Source organism: Uranotaenia lowii, chromosome 1 (assembly GCF_029784155.1).
Source record: "Uranotaenia lowii strain MFRU-FL chromosome 1, ASM2978415v1, whole genome shotgun sequence".
Lineage (NCBI taxonomy): Eukaryota > Metazoa > Arthropoda > Insecta > Diptera > Culicidae > Uranotaenia > Uranotaenia lowii.
In genome coordinates this window covers 165,940,383-165,961,925 of record NC_073691.1, presented here as the reverse complement: position 1 = coordinate 165,961,925, position 21,543 = coordinate 165,940,383, and the positions used below count along the sequence as shown (strand labels likewise).

General features: G+C 36.1%; 1 protein-coding gene across 3 annotated transcripts in view; it reads left to right on the top strand.

Annotated features, from left to right (window-relative positions):
• The window catches only part of LOC129743401 (equilibrative nucleoside transporter 1), a 111,131-nt gene that overhangs the window by 17,309 nt on the left and 72,279 nt on the right, over positions 1 to 21,543 (top strand). For 2 of the 3 annotated variants that reach the window (XR_008736605.1, XM_055735494.1), the window contains exon 2: positions 10,672 to 11,361. Coding sequence is in view for 2 of the 3 variants with exons in the window: in XM_055735494.1 (XP_055591469.1) it covers positions 11,286 to 11,361 (76 nt within the window). In the remaining variant the exon portion in view is untranslated. Of the gene's footprint in view, positions 1 to 4,342; positions 4,466 to 10,671; positions 11,362 to 21,543 lie in introns of those variants that run through there. The other variant, XM_055735550.1, reaches the window with a different exon arrangement.

Genomic DNA, 21,543 nt, shown 5'->3' with positions numbered 1-21,543 from the left:
GAAGACTGCCCTGACTCCTAACTATATTTTAACGAAATGTAAGTAAAATAAACAATTTGGAACAAACTCACCAAATAAAAAATTAACAACTGGCCTCTGTTAGTTGATGGTGATTTTCTCTCTCCAGTCTGCACTCGAAAATTTCACCTAAGCGGAATGTGGCTCAAAATATTCATTCCATTCGCCAAGAGACACCCTTGACGATCACACTTAAATTTATCCACAAAATAGTTTCACAGTTTTAAACTAAACCCTCTTACCAAATTTGCGCGACGAAAGCACAGTGGCTATAATATTGACGACCAGAACTTCCGGTCATCGTGGGAATCTTTGTATTCAAGTATACTAAAAATCACTTTTTCCTTACTCTTCTCAGGAAACGCAAAACCTGAACATATTTATCCTCATTTTATCAGCATCGGAGCACTTGCATTATGCTTTTTACATTTATTAATTTCGGATCAAGGAGAAATTGTTACCGTTATATTTAGAACTTGATTAGTAGGCTTTGTCATGAACAAAAGCATACATGAGAGAGGAACCAGCCGAAAAAATGACATTCCGGAATTTAACTTGGTTTTTTCCTTTTCTATAACCGGGGCCATCCGAATGGGCATTCTATTTGCAACACAAAATTTATTCACATTTCAACTCTGCACACAAAATAAATCTTTCCGATCATGGATATCCCTCAATCGGAACTAAACTTATTTGATATTTAGCTAGAAAATGGTGACGACGCGAACATTGCCCATTTTTTTCCAACATAGGATCAACAGCTTTTTTTATGAAGTTGTAACTACCATATTCATGAAAGCTTAGTAAAACCCACTCCGTTGTCTTCGATTTTTTCACTTTTATATTTTCACCAATTGAACACATTTTTCCATAATAAACAGATGATTTCCATTTTGCACGATCCGAACAGCAAAAAAAAAAAATAGAGTTTCTTTAAAATTTTAATGCTCGTGATTTGGATGCATTTTTGTCATTTGTAATATGTATCGACCGAAACAAAAGTTCCAAAATAGATGAAATGATTCAATTTTAACTCGCGAAAAACCAAACAAGAAAAACGCGACGTCAAAAAAAAACACGTCCGTTCGGTTATGCGAATTCCTATATATTTTCAATAAGTTCTACTTTTCATTTGATCAAAAGTGGTGATCTAAGCTATTCGCACTAGTAAAAAATGGATCGACGATATTTTGGATGCAGTTTGCGTTGAATCGTTTTTTAAAATCGACTTTCAAAAAAACGACTTTTAATTTTCTATAAAAAGTAATAGACTCACACTTAAACAAGGCCGAATATTAACAAATTGATTACAAGCTTTGGTTTAGAAGAAAAATTGCGAAATTAAAATGGAAAAAAATATTATGAACAAAATTTTATCCTTTTTGCAAAGCAAACTTCTGAAAACTCATTTAGCGATCAAAAGTGATTGATTTTTACTACACCCAAGGAAGAGGTTGAAAAATTGCACTACTGCACTTCTGGAATACAGACTCGATCTCCCGTTCAAAATGGTTCATGGTAGGGGTCAAACGAAACAAGAAAATCGTTTAATAGGTTTTTCATCCTATAGGATAGTTCGTCCCAGAAACAAGAAAAAAAAATGCCGTCGGGAAATGAGAATCGAACTCACAACACCATTTTTATATCGTCCTGCCAATCCGACTGCTTTACCAGTGTACTATAATAAAATGTATTTTTTCTCTGGAGTTTTCGCAATGCCACCTCACATACACATACACAGCATTGACCGAGCGGATTAATTCATTCTATGCCGGTGATTGTTTCCATCCTCCTGTATCTTGTGATGGGATGCCATGCAAACGGATAACAGGCAAACGTTTTTATTTTGTTTCCTTCAGTCATGCGCAATGCGGTTGCGCTGGGAGACGTCATTGCCGACGGTCACTAATCGAATCATCGCCTCTTACGTTCACATCTTATGCCAATGTCGTTGAAATATTGAGAATTCATGATTGGAGTAAAAGCTGAATTTTGGGTGTACTCAAGACCGAATAATAAAAAAAATACGAAAAAAATTATTCAAATTTTCAAAAAGTTTCGTCTCAATTCACGGTTTTGCCATTTTCATAGTAAATTTTTTTATGAGCATGATAAAATCTCAAAACTACTGTATGTCTCTTCAGATAAATTATATGTGAAGTGAAAATGAGGCAGGAAAAATATGAATCCGAAAATGTATCTACATATTCGTATGTACCGTAAACTGGGGGTACTTTGATCAGCGGGGTAACTTTGATCAACATGAAATTTTTGCAGATATTCATAATTAACGAAGAATTAAGTTAAAATATCTGAAAACTGTTTACTACATTTGAAAGCCTGTAAATTGAGTTACAAATAAGCTAAATTTGGTTTTTATTAGGAGATTTTTTATATTACTTAAAATATAATTTTAAAATCTTAAAATATCTGGTTTTTTGAAGGCTCACAAACAAACATCTCTCCTGATCAAATTTAAGCATTAAGGAGTAAATGGATTGTTTAATGTGAAAGTTCAACTATTTTCTTGGTTTAGGCTAGGTTGAAGTATTTTTTTTGTGGTCATTTGATCATAATTTTTGGACATTGAAAAAAACGGTCATTTTCCATGAAAAAGCCTGTATAGGAAAAATGGCTAAAAACACTGTCAAATGGTAAAGTTTGAAGAAAAAAAGAACGTGGGAACAGTACGAGGATCTGGGGAATTGCATGAAGGTAAAATTTTATTTGTTTTCGAGGCCAAAAAATATTAAGAAATGTTTATAATTTTTGCCCCTAAATGTATGCAGCAACATTGTCCATCTTTCGTGTATATTTGTTTTTGAAAGAAAATGTTGAAAAACTCAATTGAGTCCAAACAAAAAATTACTGTTATCGATGTTTTGAGCCTTCTGTGCTAAATGGCATCAAAAGGATAAATTTGAAGATGTTGAGGTACGTAAAAACCATAGTGATCAATGTTACCCCGAAACTCGAAATTTGGTTTTGTAACAAACATTTAATTATGATCACAAATGTCGTTTGAATTTACTGCAATCCATGATCGTGTTTAAAACTCCTCACTTCAGTAAGGGTTTTAAAGCTTTTAGGTATTACGAAAAAGCAACCTCTTCCAAAATATTCTAAAATGAATGAAAAAAGTGATCAAAGTTCCCCCAGTTTACGGTACGTCCCACAAAAAGTAAAATAAAAAAAATCAAAATTGGGGAAATTGTTTTTCTTTTGTCAAGAAAGTTATAGTAAGAAAATCAGGGAAATGGAAAACCATTTAAGAAAATCGTAGGTTGTCGACCTCTGCAACATATCAGGAAAGGCCTCAAGCAGGCGACTCTGCAGATATTTGGATGTGGACTTAACTTTGGCACTGAAGAATTTGTATATACCTATGTACTTCCAATAGAGGATTTTGTTTCCTATCAGCTGAATAGACAAATGTTTTTCACTTCCATTGTAATCTATTGTTGTACTTGAATCCTGATAACAGTTGTGCACGATTGGCAGCCTGCATAACCATACAACACGGTTCAAAGATTGCAATAATTTTACAATTTAACAACCTATCCATCAATCAATCACAATGAATGTGGCGCGTGTGATTGCGTCTCCCAAGGCTCACGATTGTTTTTGCGGTTTTACCAGAGTTTTTTTTAATACAATTTGAATTATTGAGAATCATCCAGTAACATTTTCTTTCTGTAGCCCCACGGATCGAATCAATCCAAATCTGCATTATTTTCTCATGTAACAATACAAATTGGTTTGAAAACCCTTACAAAAATTGCCGACAATCTGCTATATGCATGCAATATCACAACGCAAGTGAAGTTCACTCTGCAACGAAACGATTCTGTGCAACTTGTTCGGGATGTTATTGATTTCAATCGTTGTTGAAGGCGTAACAATCCACGCCCACTTCCACAAATTCATCAGAAAAAAAGGCAAATGTCCACATTCTTGTTACGCCATCCAGTCAGCCTCTATCAACCTTATCACAATCACTTGAGGAGGCTTCCTATCATCGGCCAGTTCAAGTTCAAATAGCTGAACTCTCAAAAATCCATCAGAAGACCCGTGGCCGGTGATAACAGTGCACAATAAAGTGGACACTGGATTGGTTCAGATTCTACTACGCTTGTTGAACAGAATTGTAATCTTAAAAAATTAGATCAATTTCAAATTTTCACGAAAATGTGCTTTGTTAAATATTCGCAGGAGTCATGTTTGATATTTCAAAAATGTATTTTATTTCCTAATCCGTCGAGTCTAACCAACACTGATTATTACCCTTCCGAAGTTGGTGGTCACTTCTATCAGTAGTGCATATAAGCTTATCTCGGAACGATGATGCTGTTCTCAAAACGGGAACCTAATTTGTTTCCAACAGTTTGTAGCAGCCAGTGATTCGACGTGGATTTGGTCCCAATTTCGAGTGATTAGAACGTCGGGGGTAAGTTTACTTCTAAAATCAAATCAATTTCAATATTCGGCATCAGTTTTCTGGCAAAATTTAGAATTAGAGTTAGAATTTATGCAGCACTAAATTGAAATTGAGAATCTGAAATCCACTTAAATCGAATTTAAAATTCAGTTCAAATCATGAATTTATCTAGAATCTGCAACACTGATCTATTCTTCAACTCCCTTGGTTCTATTTACTGTCAAACTGTTTCAAATTCAAATCTGGGTTAAATCGCACCATTTTCTGACTAAACCAATTTTAGGGGGTACGGAATTATTTTGGACCAGGGGACCAATTTTGAACCATCATGTCTTGGAATATTATTTAAATATCCATCATATTTTATGCTTATCTTTCGTTACATCATATGTGATGTAATTTTACAAATATTTTTAGTCACACAAAATTATTAACAGCAAAGAATTTCTGAAAATGATATGACACGGAATATAATAACGACATGGAGTTAAATCAATACTACATTAAATCCTTCACCTTCACCATTTATACCTGGGGGTGATGATCGACGACCGGCTGAGCTTCACAGCTCACGTCGACCACGTCTGCAAAAGAGCGGCAATGGCCACAGCGGCCCTCTCACGGGCCATGTCGAACAACTCGGCGATCCGCTGCAGCAGAAGGAGGGTCCTGGCGAGTGTGACCTCGTCCATTCTGCGTTACGGAGTGGCAGCCTTGAGCAGGCAGTGTAATCTGCAAAAGCTCTGCAGTGTGCAGCGGCTGATGAACCTGCGTGTAATCAGCGCATACCGAACGGTGTCCTCGGTAGCTGCTGATGTTGTGGCGGGGGTCATGCCCATCTCGGTCTTGCTAGAGGAAGATACCTTCTGCTACGAGCACAGGCACATGCCCGACGTGCGGAAACATGCCAGAGAGACCTCGCTGTCCAACTGGCAGCACCAGTGGGCTCCGAACGTGGTCGGTGGACCCATCGCTTGATCCCTAATATCGGATCCTGGATGGATCGAAGACATGGTGAGGTGGACTTTTGCATGACACAGATCCTGACTGGTCACGGATGCTTCATGCAGTACCACCATCGGTTTGGACACGTGGCTTCGCCATCCTGTCTAACCTGCGGAGACATAGAAGAGACACCAGAGCACGTAGTGTTCAGCTGTCTAAGGTTCGAAGAGGTACGTGCTAACATGCTTGCCGCCTGCGGACCGGACACGACAGCCGACAACATCGTGCGGAGGATGTGCGAGGACGCCAATACTTGGCGCGTGGTCAGCGATGGGTTCACCCGGATCATGACTGCCCTGCAGAGGAGTTGGAACCAGCACCAGTCCGCGATCGGTGTAGGGTGACTCCTTCGTCGGGGAGCACCTGAGTAGAGTGCGTCCGACCCTGGCAGTAAAGCATACAAAGATAAGACAATACCTTCTGCGTATGCCGAGCTGCTAGGTACGTCGCGCGTCTGTGTGTAGGATACCTCCAACGTAACCGTCGCGGAGTATCCGAGTCGAACGGAAGCTGTGGGGATAAGACAATACCTTCTCCACAGTGGATATCGTAGGGGGTAGAGTATTCACGTCGCGGAATACTCTCGGGTAGAGTGGTCTCACGTCGCCGTCGGATGAGCCACTCGAGTCGGGTAGGATGACATCACCGTCGGGATTCATCTGAGTCGCAAGCGTCTAAGACCCGTACGTGTGCTGTGACAGGCGCGAGTCTAGGCTAAGCTGCTCTCGATTCGGCACACGGCGGGCAAAAACCCTAGGGTTGCCAGCCAAAGAGGGAGGAGGAAGATCGGACCACGGTCGGAGTAGAATGCCCTTTCGGCGGGGGGGGCATTCGAGTAGTGTGCGTCCGATCCTAGCAGTAAAGCATACAAAGATAAGACGCCGCGGAGTATCTGAGTAAAACGCGCTCCCTACGAGGGAAGCTGCGGGGATAAGACTATACCTTCTTCGCAGTCGAACTCGTAGGGGGAAGAGTATTTACGCCGCGAAATACTCTCGGGTAGGGTGACTTCACGTCGTCGGCGGGTGAGTCACTTGAGTCGGTGTAGGATGAATTTTTCGCCGGGAATCATCCGAGTAGTTTTTCGTAAAGCCCCGGACGTGTGCTGTGACAGGCGCGTGTCCAGGATAAGCTGCTCTCGATCGGCACACGGACGGGCAAAAAGGAAAGGGCCTCGAGTCAAGCCAGGCGGAACCAAGATCTCAAGTCGTTAGAGGACAGGTCATTGGTCTCTTGTAGTGGTCTCGAACAGAGGCGGAGCGCACGATTTTCGTGGGAACCAAGCTAGTCTCGAGTTGCGAGTAAAGGCCGGATCTCAAGTCGTTAGAGGAGAGGTCCTTAGTCTTGAATCGTAACAAGAGGCAGGGTATATATGCTGGAGTTTGACTCGAACTGCCGATGAGCGCTTAAGCGCGGACTTGGTCTCCCATCTTGGGTATAGCCTTCGTTGCAGGTCCGGATGAGAATAATGGCCAGAGGTCCCAGGTGGACTTTATGGCGTAGGGGTACTTAGTATCATGAGTCGTCCAATTGCACCCATGGACCCAGAGTAGCATACTGGGGGGACTCGGTCGCTCGCCGTGCCTTGGAATGCAATCCGTAAAAAGGATTTACCACCTGGGTGATCAACTAATACTTCACGTGAAAATTAACGTGAAAAATTTTCGTCAATAACTAAACAACGCGACGAAGCTAGGTTTGGTAAAATAGTGGATCCTATGGGTAATTGTTGAAAGATGAAATTTCAGTCGGATTCGTTCCTTAATCCGGTTTTAAGGAATTGTTTTTATTCCGATTCCCCGCCATGATGAAATTTCCGTGGTGAAAACCAGGGGAATCGAAATCAAAACAGTTCTAGAAGGTTTTAACAACAAGTTCGGCTGGAATTTTATCTTTCAACCATTCTCCATCGATTCCACCATGTTAAACAAGTTTTGTCGCGTTTTTGATTTATTGATAAAATAAGAATTTTTCACGTTCATTTTCACTTGAACTGTAAACCGGGCATTACACTGAACGCGATAATGTCATGTATGAATACAGACTGTCAAAAACCCTACCTCGTCTTCAAAATTGGTTTTTATTAGGAAGTGTATCTAAACATGTTCACTTTATTTCTAATCACTTAGATAAACAATAGTTTAAAATCATTACAAATTTTATGCTGATATGAAATATTCTTCAAGAAACCAATTTCACCTCTATTTTATGTTCAAAACGATTTCGATAAATTACACAAGGCCACAAAATTTACTTTTTTTAAAGGTAAAATTGATTTAAGAGCTGATTTTTATTTATTTTGGTGCCCTGAAATTTTTGAAAATAATTTAAACATTATTTAAAAAAAACTGTTTTTCTCAGAAAAAAAAAACTTTAAAATATTACAAAATATATTTTTAATAAGGTTCTTATCAACTATCCGCAAGTTATTATGACTACTGCGACAAAAGTTATAGAAGTTTTTTTTGTTTACTATTCTCAATTCTGTAGAAAAATAGATTATTGACGAATTACTGATATTTTAAATGCAAAAATCAAATAGTTTTACAGACTTCAACGAATATGTTAAATGAAATAAAACCTTTGATTAAAAAAACTTTTCAGTAATGGTAGAAATACTTGCCAAACAATTTTTAAACCTTTAAACCCCGTACCACCACAACGAGATGTGAAAGACGAAATCTGACAAAACATTCGAGTTCCGGACGCCAAAATCTACTATTAAAATAGAAAAGCACCCAAATTCTGTCTCTTGAGTTATTATTTAAATTCTACAAATAAGTTTATGTAATGGTAAGACGCTTTTTTTGAATAAAATTTCTTTTTAGAATTTTTTAAAACTAATATTTTTCATCATTATATTATATTTTAATTTATGAAAAGTTTAATCAACGTGATTTTTTTTGTTTATTTAATTTATCGATCTTTCCGGTGAAAGCTATGTTCTTTTAGTAAAACTTTTCCAGATTATGAAAATTATAGGCGTATAGAAAGTTAGAAGAAATGAATAGATATTGGAAATAAGCTAGTATGATTTTATCATAATCGATCGATCATTAGCAATATTATTTTAATCACGTGTCATCCATTTTTATTTAGTATTCGTACTAAAAGAGAATTACCTTTACCGATAAGGCCAATAAATTTAACAATCACTTAATTTAAATTTTCAAATAAATTAGCAAAATTTTACTATTTAGTTTTTTTATATTTTCAAATGAATTAAACGAAATTTATAGTGGAATATCTTTAGTAAGTTTGTCTTTGTATTTCAACTCTGAATTTTCTTTTCTGAAAACATAATCTTCTTGGAAGAATATAAATCTTAATTTTTGATAAAAAAAAAATCTTAGCTCCTTGCTCTTCGCTTTTCCAAGACTCAATATTTCAAACGAGGGCGACTAAATACTCAGGACTTGTAATTTTGAACTAAAACTGCGCTTAAAAATTTATAAACCTTTCACTTATTTTTATTAATTATATTTTTCTGTTTTGAATCAATCATGATTTTTAAATAATCTTTTAATCAGTGATGATGAATTGAACATGTTGTACTTAAAATATATAAAATAATTATTGTTAACCCAATGCATCATCAAACTCTTTTGCCTTCATTCTATATATTAGTTCATTGAGAGCGTAGTTTTGATTTCGGTCTCATGCTGCGTAGACTGCTGCGTCCTTCGTCAGGTGAAATCTGTGACAACAAATACGGTGAAAAATATTTTCCACATGTTTTCTGCGATTTTCCGGTGAGTCCAAGCCAACCAGCATACACAAAGTTCGATAATCTGGCATATCTTCTTGCCAGCCAAGGTTTCTCAAGGCCCGCCCTTTTGGAATCTTTTCTGAACTCTTTCAATACTATTTTTATAAGCATTGTAGTATGGCTGCCACACAATACTAGCGTATTCGATATTGGTTCGGATAAGTCCAACATGAATTGAGACGATAGTGTAAGGATTGTCCAACTCGTGACAAATCCTACTAACCATGCCGTACATGGAATTTGCTTTGGCAACGACTTGTTCGATATGTTTCGAAAAACTAAGTTCTGCATCCAACTCTACGCCTAGATCTTTAACAGAGAATTTTCATGGTACGTTGTTTTCAAGACAATAATCGTGCACTATGTTGCTCATTTTCCTTGAAAAGGTGATCACGCTGCATTTTGAGGCATTGATTTTCAAACCAAAATGGCTGCAACACTCAGAATATTTGTTAAGCGCATTCTGTACATCCATACAATCCTTGGGATACCGAACAGGAAGGAACATTTTCAAATCATCTGCGTAGATCAACACAAACACGTCACGCAGCACTTCGGGCAACTCGATCATTACAGTAATGAAAAGTAGAGGTCCCAAGGAACTCCCTTGTGGTAGGCCGCTGTTGGCCAGGAATACGTTGGATCTCTAATTCCCAAGTTTAACAAATTGAACACTTTTTATGAGGTACGAACGTATCCACTGCAGACTAACATCGGTGATCCCATTTTTGCTCAGCACTGACAGACTCTGTGAGATTTTATCCATGGAGGGATGAAGATGAAGCTCAAAAACATCAAAGATGAAGCTCAAAACGTAACGGGAACTGGTACTAACTACAGAATGTCGTCAAATCGCGTAGATGTCATCATTTTGGTTCCAGGCTTTAGATTGCAGACCATTTTCCATGGTACATTTTGAACTGGGAGTAGCCGGCGTGTTTGGGTTCAACTAGGTTTATGAACTTTGCTGTCTGGAGGATTTTGGAGGTCGTAGATGTGGAAGTACTGAATCGGCACCTTGCGAGAGCATGGGATGAAATATGATAAGAGTGGTTATAGAAAAAAATTGTTTTTCTTTTAATGTAACTTTCAATTACCGAACCTAAAAAACTAAACTAACTTGTGAAGTAATTCGCTTAAAAATACCTGCGCTCTGCAATTCCCGTTTTCTGTTGACTGAATATTTCTGAAATACTTCGTTCATGATGAAATTATTATCAATGTCAAATTAAGTAAAATTTGAAATTGTTAATAATTCCATTCTAACAGATCAATGGCAATCACTGACCCATTTTTTTGCTCTAAAACTGTATCTACAGTAGAAATTGAACAGCTTGTTTACATTCCCTTGCCTTCCCATAATGCTGAATGCGTGCTGTTCCTGCTCTTTACGACGACGCCCCCAACTAATGCTTTCTCGTTCAATTTTATCTATCTTTAGAACCTGTACCACTCGGTCCGGCATTCTGGAACAAGAGTGCCCGAACAAAAACGTTAGCGGCAAAACTACGGGGCCAGGAGAAGATTGCGGCTTCCACAGCATCGAATAAGGGACACCGGCTCAACTCATTTAAACTCATCGAGTGACCGACGACGACGGATCAGCACTGCCGGCTGCTGCTTTGTGATTTTGCGCGGGAAAATGTGACCGACCTTCTTACCTAAATTGAGTGAGAGAGTGTCTGTACCTTTTACACAAAATCCATCCCACATCGGGGGCAACTTGAAGATGCTTCATTGTTTCGAGTGCAGTAAAACAAAGCGGAAGTGCACGTGGGTATCCAATTCTGGAGCAGTTGCCGTCTAGTAGTGCAAACGTGTAATAATAATACACATGTTGTGTTTATACGCGGTGACACAACCTCTTCAATACACAAGCCGACGATACGCTTCGAGTGTTCTTTTGTGATTAAGCCCTCCCCCCCAAACCACATACATATCTCTCTTTGAGTGCAACTCCCGGGAGAAGAGGGAGCTAAAGCTGCTTTTGTGTTGTTTTTCCTGAAGTTATTGTGTGGAACATCTGTGCGGTTGACGAAACAACAAAACGAAAAAATGGCTGCGAAAGACAACCAGAATCTGCTTGAATCTTCCAGGACCAATGGTTCCATCAGTATAGTCAGCGGCAAAGGTTCGTAGCACAAAGATTTTTTTTATTCTTGTATGTATTGTATTGTTTTTTTTTTTGAAAAAATATCAATAAGCAGTAGGTATGTAGGCGTCACACACAGTAATAGAACCCGAACTATAGAAGATGTAGGGTTAAGTGGGGTAGTTCTGAACATACGCCGTGAGAGTCGTTTTGGTCATGATGGGGTCCAAATACGTTTTAAATGTCCATTATTCTAATAATAAGCTACAACATAAGTTGTTATGTCATTACAGTCGCTAACAAAATTCATGTTCGAGAAACGAAAACAGTTTTGAAATGTGTTACATATATCCCTTTCTTCAAAGAAAATTAGGATAAAATCTAGCGTAACATTTCAAAAGGGCGAAACTACCAAATGTAAACAAATCGAGTTAACGGTAATTCCGGATGTACGCGGTTGCACTTTACCTAATTAATGCGGTCGCATCTTAAAATCACTTAAAACTTTCAAAAAATTAATGAAATTCAATTGGGCGAAACTTCATGTTGATGCATTTTCGTTGGAACGTGAAGTTACGCCCATTCAAAATGGGGTTAATTTTTCTATTTGACCGTGTGTGACAAAACGGCCTAATTAGTTTTTGCGTGTAGGACCAATGGGCGAAACTTCAAAACCAAAACAAAAACGTCCAATCAATTGGGCGAAACTTGCAGGCGTAACTGAAATCGAAAACAAAAAAAGGCGAAACTAAAAAATCTCTGAAATTTAGTGAAAAAAGTTAAAGATTTTGATTACGAACGAACAATAAGTGAATATAATGCACATTTTTTTATTTTGTTGAGATGTGCTAGTGGAAAACTTATTCGTTTGGAAAGATTTTTCTGTCATAATCGCAAAGGTAAAAATTATACATTTTTTCAAATTTTGACAGTTATGATTATATCTGATTATAATTTTAATGGCATGTGCGGCGGAATGAAAACTAGAGAGAATTTATTTTATAGAAATTTGAAAGAAAGGTGGATAGACAGGCATTAGTGCGCCAATAGGAGAAAGCTTGATAGGTGTTGAAATTTTAGGCTAGATGGCATGTTGATGAAAAGCTTCCATGAATTGCTCCCGCCTTTGCTCTACACTAGCTAACTTTACATGGAAAACTCAGAAAGAGAATTCCCATGTATAGCGAGCCCAGTGGTTTGAGAGCGTGTTTTTACGCACACTTCAAACGAGCTGAAACGTAACAACCCATGGGCCTACTCAGCTTTCCTTATGCGAGAACAGTTCTAGCGACGTTGCCATCTTTTCAGATTCGCTGCGAATAGTTGCTACTTGTCGATTTTTTTCGCATTTCACATTTTATCTATCCCGCGTTCTTACTTTTTGGCCAAGTGTCAATTTTTGAACCGTATTTTCTTGTATTTTTTTTTCTATGATTATATAGCAGACCGTTACTAAGTATCTTATTAGGCAAAAAAGTTATTAGGTGTTGAATGGGGCATGTCCTTTGGCCTTGATAAACAATAAATTCAATTGACATCACGGCTGGGTCCTAGCGAGGTATTGAATGGCTACTTTTCACACAATACTTCGCTAGGCACCCAGCAGTGGTGTCAATCGAATTTATTGTTTTTCAATGACAAAAGACATACAGGGTTGCTAGCGAACCAGGAAAACCGTGAAAAACTTTGGAACTTCATCACGTCACCGGGAAACCGGGAAAAACCCGGGAATTTCGGCACCTCACCGGGAAAATTTACATTTTTCAAATTTTTTCACTAAGTTTCAAAAATATTTTATAATTATTTCAAAATTTAAGAGTATTTTTGAGAGTCACGATATATGAAGATTTATCTCATAAACGCTTATTTTCGTTCATTAGTAAAGTAAGCGTTCGTGTTATCACTTTTTTAACTAATTGCGGAGAAATATGAGTTATTTATTTTTTGCGCTCTCCGCAAGTGTGCTACACTTACAAGCATAACTCAAATGATATTAATTTAATAATGAAACTATTATCGACAAAACTAAACACAAAACTCAACTTTTTTTTTCTCTTTTAAAGAGGTTTCTGACTTAACCAGGTTCTCTTATAGAGAGTCAGCAACATGCAAATGAATTGAAATGATCTAGAAATTCAACTATTCAATATGTATTTGATAAAAATTCACCTGACACCAGTTGATGCATCAGTTCGAAGTTTTCTGAGTAAGTTTCAATATGGTACAAACGTGTTGTTTTCTCTAATTTCCTTGGTCTAGTCAGGAAAACGACTCTAGCTTATGGAGGTATTACACTCTCACTTGAAGAGGTTTTGTGTTTTGCAAATCTTGACACTTGTTGTTTTCTCTCACTATAGAGGTTTCTCGCACCTCCAGGTTCGGCTGTACCTGTTTCAGTTTCGACGTAAAATTATTTAGAGTTCGATATTTACATATTTCATAAAATTATTTTATGCAAAAAGCAAATAATTTAGCAGCGTGAGACGTTTTAAGCAGAGTTACACCTCTTTTTCATCAGAAAAAAATATTGGTTTTTCAATGTTGTTGTTGTTGTGTATTTCGTTTGAATTGGCCTGTGGAAGGAAGCATTACATCGCAAGTGTTAAGTTTTTAATTCATTCTACGTTAAGCTGTTGCTTAAAGTTTCCGAAATCTAAGGTCTTAACCCTGATAAAAAATAATATCTTACACTCAAACAATTAAACCTCAGCCCTGTTTTATACACGGTTTCTATATTTTCACGAATCTTTAGTCCAAATGACTATTCATTGTTTTGTTTAAAAAAAACATTTTTTTCAAAAACATGTCTTTGGATTTGTACAAAAGAATATAACTGGATTTAGAAAATAACTAAATATTTTCCTGCAGTCTGATGATTTTAAGTTTTGTAAGACAAATTTCCATTCAAGTTTATTTTATAGTACGTTTCGATGTATTGTTAACATATTTCTATATAAATTATACTTTTTTTCTAGAACTCTACAGAAATTCAAGAAAATTTATATTGGCTGAAAAGTACTACATTACGGTTTCAAATTCAATTTTACTGGACTTTTTTTGCAAAATTGTTGAAATTGTGGAGCAAAACAACGAATAGATGCCCAGTTCGTTAGATTTGTTTAAAAAAATCACGAAAACCTGTAAATTTGAAACGAAAAGACTACGTGTTACAAGACGCCGAAGTGTTTACCATTCAAAACGAAAAATCGCTAGCAACCCTGGACATACCTCTTATAACTTTTTTGCCTAATACGATACGAAGTTACGGTCTTCAATAAAGTTGTTCAGCGGAAATTCCTTTATAGAATTTATAAATTAGCACAAAAACCATTTAGGCTCGATTCCACAGAAGAAAAAAAATGATGTTGATTTTCCAATACAAACCTAAAAGTTCAAATTTACTCATTTAAACGTTACTTAAAAATTCTGCAAAAAAATATGGATGAGTTTTGAACCAAAACGAAGCTTTTAAGATTTTTAAGAAATTCAAAACTCAGTCTATTCACTATTTTAGTAGTGTCTTATGGTATTCCTTTTTTTATTTGGGAGACCTCCCTCCCAAAGTTCAGCAGTGATAGCTGCCCCTTCTCGCATAACAGTCCCATATATACTTTCGTCATTTTTCATCTAACCTGACAGTTCATCATTTTGAACATTGGACTTCAATATATAACGATACAAAAAGAGACTTTGTTCTAGAAATTACGAAAAAAACATCAACTAGTGACCGTCCCATATGAAATATACCAGCATAACAGTCCCAAATGTGAAATACCACTCAGATAGTTACCTTACTATGTTTTTTCCGGTGAAATGATCTTTGATTTATTGCTTTAAGTCATATAAATAAGATTCAACTCACAAAAAAAGCGCGAGTTTGCGCGATTTTTTTTCTTTTGCACATGATTATTGAAGTTATCAATTTTCAAATGCCAAACATTTTGCCGGGACATGCTAGGAACATAAACAAAAACACTAATTTGTAAAAAAAATCAACGTTTAAAACAAAAAATAAATAGAAGAATTTTCAAAGCAGTAAACAGTGTCCCTATTATCATCGATTTTTATCTATCTCATAAAAATACTAAAGTTTCGACAGCTGCTACAGCTTATAAACAAATCAAATGTCAAACAAATGACCGGCACCTGGTGCTGAATTTATTCAAGACTCAAATAAACATTGACATAAAAATAGCCAATGAAATTTAAATTTTGAGTTTTGACCAGATTTTTGGGTTGAATACTCCTGTGTGCGGCGGTTTAATCACCGATAACCGAGATTCAGAGAAAAAACATTTGCCAGTTTGCCTAAATAAGATTATTTATCACTGTTGTACAAAGTTTCGCCAACTAATTAGTTGGAAAAAATCGACTATCATTTTCGACCAAAATGTTAAGAGATTTTTCGTTGCCAAAAGGAGGTATAGGGTAAATGATCTTCAGCGGAACCATTTTTTTCCCTAAGATCTAGGCAATGATTATTTATGAATGATTTTATGAAACACTTTTTCAAGCTCTTTTCATAAAAGCTTTATCATTTTTGCTAAAATTTATGAAATGAAACAACGTTATTAGAGGCTTTAAAAACATACGCATTTCTGCTGCAATCTCCATTAATCTATGCTGACTTTGAACGTCAATTATGTAACCCTTGGCCGTTATAAACTGATTTTTAATGAATAAAATGGTAGAAAAACTCATAAAAAGCATTATTCTGGTTTTTATAACAAGTTTTCTATCGAAATATTAATTAATCGCGTAATTTTAAAAGTAAAATATGATCTTGAGTGGAACCATCTTTGATCTTGAGTGAAACTACTAACTTCCAAAATAAACCGCTAGGTGCTCTGCCTTATGCCTTATGTTTCACACGCGGTTTTTACTCCTGAATGTATGCAGCAACTTTGTGTTTTCTTATAATATCAACTTTAGGGACAAAAAAGATGTAAAATGAAGTTCGAATAGAACCAAGAATTACTTTAATTGGTGTCACAGCGTACCAAACCAGGCACACAAAAAGTTTAATTTGTTGGGGTACAAGAAATGTTTTTTTATTCTTTTTTTTCCAGAGTGACGACGGGAAGAAGGAGGAATACTTTCATACATATGTTTTGACATAATTCGAGAACTAATGAAGCCAATAAATTTAAGTCATTATTTCAGAATAAGAATCAATCTTCATTGCCATTACTATTCGAACTTTGAGAAGCAGCTTTCATTTAAAGAGGTTGTTCTTGAAACAAAATTTCAAATTATTTTTAAAACAAATTCCTTCAGTTCTACAAAGTGTAGCAAAGCTCACCGAGTTAGCTATTTTATAATACTTAACGATTCAATTGGTGGCCTGGTATTGAAAACCTATCCGATTCCCTAGGGTTTGATTTTTACACTTGAGCTCGAACTCATGGATATCGGTTTGGGAAAGAATTGTTTTATCAATTGAGCTAAATACTTTGTTTCCATAATTTTTTATATTAATAAATTTTATCATGATTCATAAGAAACTGGAAATTATTATAAACTTTATTCTATGAATGAGTTGTTTAGTGCAAGGTTGCCGAAATCACAGAATAATCCCTAATTTCACAGAATTTTAATTTACTTTTGAGATTCAAAAACTAAAATTTGAGTTTAGAGAATCGATTTCTTCAAAATAAGATACAGTGAATCAAAGTGAAAATTGAATATCTTTTTTGAAGTAAGAAATAAATTTGAACAGATATTTTGAGAACAACTTTCGAAGCCTAAGTTTCTGTTATTTACGTTAAATCATTTATTTTTTTACTTTAAAATCTTTAAAGATGAAATTTAATTTAAGTTTTCACAGTTACGCAAAGATCAGGAATCAGAGCTATTAAAGCTGTTTACAGTACAAAATGGTTCCGTTCAAGATCATATTTTAGTTCTGCTCAAGATCAGAATTCTATCTTCAGTAAAACAGCTCTAGAGTTATTAGAATTTACTCTAAAATATTTTACAAGTTATCATTAGAGAGCAGAATCCAAAATCTATCCGCTGAACTAAAAAAAAAATCGTTTGGATATAACCCCTATCCATACCGCTTGATTAATTGTTCCGAGTTGCGTCGAATTGAGCCATTTAGTTCCGCTCTAGATCATTTATCCTATAATGTACTAAGGTTTTTTTTCTTCCGCGGTTTTGCTTAGTTTTTCAAACACGGTTTTTTTTAAATAGTGTTTTGCCTTAAGCACGATTCTTCTACACAATCCCCGCAAATCAACACGTTAATTGAAAAAAAACCTCAGTCCTATATGTATGCTTTTAATTAATTATTCTATTAAGTTATTGTAAAGATCAACACAACATGCGATTCGTTTATGCCCTATTCAAATAAACGAATGAACAGGATTTTATACCGCGTAAAAAAAACTTGGATTATGTTTTTTCTCATTTGCCAGATAATTTTATTATTTGCCGAAAGTTAATAGTTAAAAGTTATCTAATCATTTTTGGGAACCACGATTCTGTTTCTGATTCGTAACTTTGAACTGATTTGCAAACAAGTTTAATTAGTTCTAGAGAAAAAAAACCTCACTAGGCATTATGATTTGAATTAAATCAGACATTCTTTCAATCTTAAATTTTTGAACATCTCCAAGTGTATATGACATTATTTTCAGAATAGTTTAGAAAAAAATTGCCTAGTTTTCACATTGTTCCATTAATGAAACGGGCTGCACCAAGCAAGCGTCACATCATCTTTTGGTGAGAACGCGCCGTTTGCTTACGCTTATTTTTTTTAAACAAATTTAACCGAGGAAAAAGCCATTCGGACTGATCTACGATTTCAGTTGTTTATGATCTTTCCCTGATTCAGCATACTTGGCAGTCGGCGGTATTTTATGTTTTCTATTGAATTGCGGTTTCTAGCTTACATTTTGTCTATCAATCTCAAGCTTCCCCATTCAACGTACCGATGATATAGCTTCTTTCGTATAATGCTTACTTCTGATTTACGAGTTTGCTGTAGTTGCGCAACATCTTGAATTTATAATGCTGGCACTTGATACTTGTTGACTCGTGCCAACATTGGCGGATTCACTACATAGGTGGTTTTTGTTTTTGTCCATCAATTAAACGTTCTCGTAAACCGGTTTGATGGACCGATAGCAGTTTGTTTTCGGTTACTTTCAGACTTCCGCAAGAAATTATTCTAAAATAGTTCCGAGGTCACAGTATCTTTTTTGTTTTAGATACAATCACACACTAGTTTCTGAACTTTGATTTGACAATATCATGAAAAATAGATTTTCAACTGATCCTACTGACAATTGAACACGGTCTTTTTTTGCGTCTCCAAACTGATCATTTAAAACGATTTTCCTACTTCAAATCTAGAATTTGGCATAGGTACATATTTCCCCCTTTAGCCAAGCTACACCGAAAAAACTTTTCACATGAACGCTACGTGAAAATGTACATGGATTTTTGCCACCATGAAAATCATGTGAAACCTACGTGAATTTCAGGTAGCAAACAGAGCTCGCGCAGCTAGCAGAATTCACGTAATTTTCATATGAGTTGCAGGTGAAGCGTACGTGAAAATAATATAGATCGGATGTGAATAAAGATTCGATCTACTGCATACTTTTCACGTAGATTTAATTAAAATAAGAACGTATTGTGCTGTATTCACATCAATGAAATTAAAAATAATTATTTCGGAGAAAATATTTTATTTAGCTGAATTACACATCACAATATTTTTTTAGTTACACTTAACTATATCAAATTTTACTTCACTTTACATTTCACTCACTTCACTTCACAAAATTGTATTCAATTTGGCTTCATATAACGATTGGCTGATCGTCCCAGCTGCTCCAATTCCGCATCCTGTTGAAATGCCAAATATATAAATAACAACCAAACAATGATATTTTTACTACTTACGAAATTACAGCTTCTCCGTCACAAAAAACTTCTCTTTTTGGCAGCCGATAGAACTTCGATTCACGCGCGCCATATTGGATATAATTTTTCTTTCACATAGATTTCACGTGATTGAGCCATTCAGAGCTACGTGAACATCACATAGAATTCAATAAACCCGTTTGTGATTGACGGTTCATTGGATCCTCACGTAAATCGAACGTGTCTTTGTTTTGAAAGCATGACAGCTATGGGAATTTCACGTAAGGATTAAGTGATTTCGTATTAGCTTCTAGGTGCTTCACGTAAACCAAGCGAAAATTCACGTAATGAGTGCCTACGTGAAAATCCAGGTGAATTTAATGTTTCCTTTTCGGCTGAGTGTATATTTTCTCAGATTTTCTGCTACTTTAGAGCAAGTTCACTGGTGTTGGAAAAAATTGGTAGAAATTTTGTCACTTTCACATTTTGAAAATTTTGCTATGTAAAAACATTTTCAAGAACTGTGGCCTTCAAGTTTTTTTAACAACACGTGTTGTAGTTTCGCATGCTGTGATGCAAAAATAGGAATATTTCTATCATAAACGGCTGAAATAGGAACAGTGCTGTAAAAAAATACAACGCCCAAAGATCTTGAAAACATGTTTGCATGGTTAAATTTTCAAAATGTCAAAATTTCTACCTCTTTTTCACAACACCAGTGAACTTGCTCTTAGTTGACCATGTTGAACTTCATTATATTAATCGCAGCGTAAATACTAGATTGGACTGCGCACTCATGACTGCAACATTTGTGCGAACTCGTAAATTTGTGCGACCTGTCAAATCAATGTAAAATCTGTCGGAGTTCTACAAGCTAACCACTTTTCAGTTAACCTTTGTACGGATAACTGCGACTGCAAAACATTGCACAAAATCCAATTTTCAATGAAAGAGATAATACATTTGAGGGTTGCTAGGACTGATTTAACTTTCAATCAGAAACCATTCAGAATTTAGAATCCGAACCCGAATCCGAATGATCACTCGCTGTACAATTCCGAATTAGGACTATTTTTCTGGTTAGGGGCTTCGGACGGAAAGCTTAAATGCGACTTTTTCCTTAGTTTACTTTTTATATTTGTACATACCCTTTTATCAAAAAAAAAAAAATATTAAAACCGAACAGTTACCTGTATCAAATGAGAACATTTTACAATTTATTCGAAGCGACATTGATGGCTCTCAGCAAACCCGGCGTCTGTTCCGGCTTTTGATATCCGGCCACGCTTTCCGGCTTCTGGTTGTCCACACTGCGATAGTATCGGCGCCGATTGTAATAGTAAGGATAGGAGCCGCCGTAGTAGCCACCATAGCCGTAGCTGCTGGGATAATAATATCCTCCGTAGCTTCCCATTCCGTAGCCGTAGTTGCCGTAATTTCCGTAGTAGCCATTGTAGGCATCGGTCAGTCCCAATGGGACTACCGATAGAGCCACCAGAACCGCAACCGAAACGATTGAAGATTTCATTTTGAAAGTTTGAATTTGAAATTAAAGAAAAAAATGTTAAAAAGCACCACCGAACTTCTCTTCTCGAATGAATTCTTCGAACTACAACGGAAAAGCGCTCAACGGTATCTAAAATATCGGAACGATTATCGTTGAATCTTTCTCCAAATGCCTATCTCTAAGTAATACGCAAAAGCTAGTTGCGTAATTTTTTAAAAATCAACATATGTGGATAGCCAATTCAGCGATGATTGTATCTACTACTTTAACGTTTTCCACGCGTAATTTGCCTCAGCCAAGATAAAGGGAAAAAAGCAATTGAAAGCTGTACGAGACGCGAGCCCGATTTTCCCAGGCCCATTTCGAAATCAGCCATATTTACGTAAATCGTTTTCCCATAGGGAACTGCGACTGATCTAATCGGAACAATGCAATCAGTGCAATGTGGCAGAATACATGATACAATTTGATTAAAGAAAAATGTTTTAAATGTTTTGATCATAAACTGTTGATTAGTATCATTTGGTTACAATTTACAATACAGGGTTAGTAGCAATAACAGTGAACAAGATCACGCGGAAAAAAAAAGTTTCGTCAACACCTATATTCAATCATGTTAATGATTGATTCTCGACCAACTTTATTTATTAAATATTCAACTATAGTTGTATGATTGGTTTGTATACATTCATCTATAAAAATGATAGGCTCAACTACAACTGTATGATTGATTCAATCGTATATAAAATAAATTCAACTATAATATGCTGATGTTGGGCATTCAACTATATGTATTGTAGATTCAACTATAGTGCTAACGTTGATTATTATGTTAATTA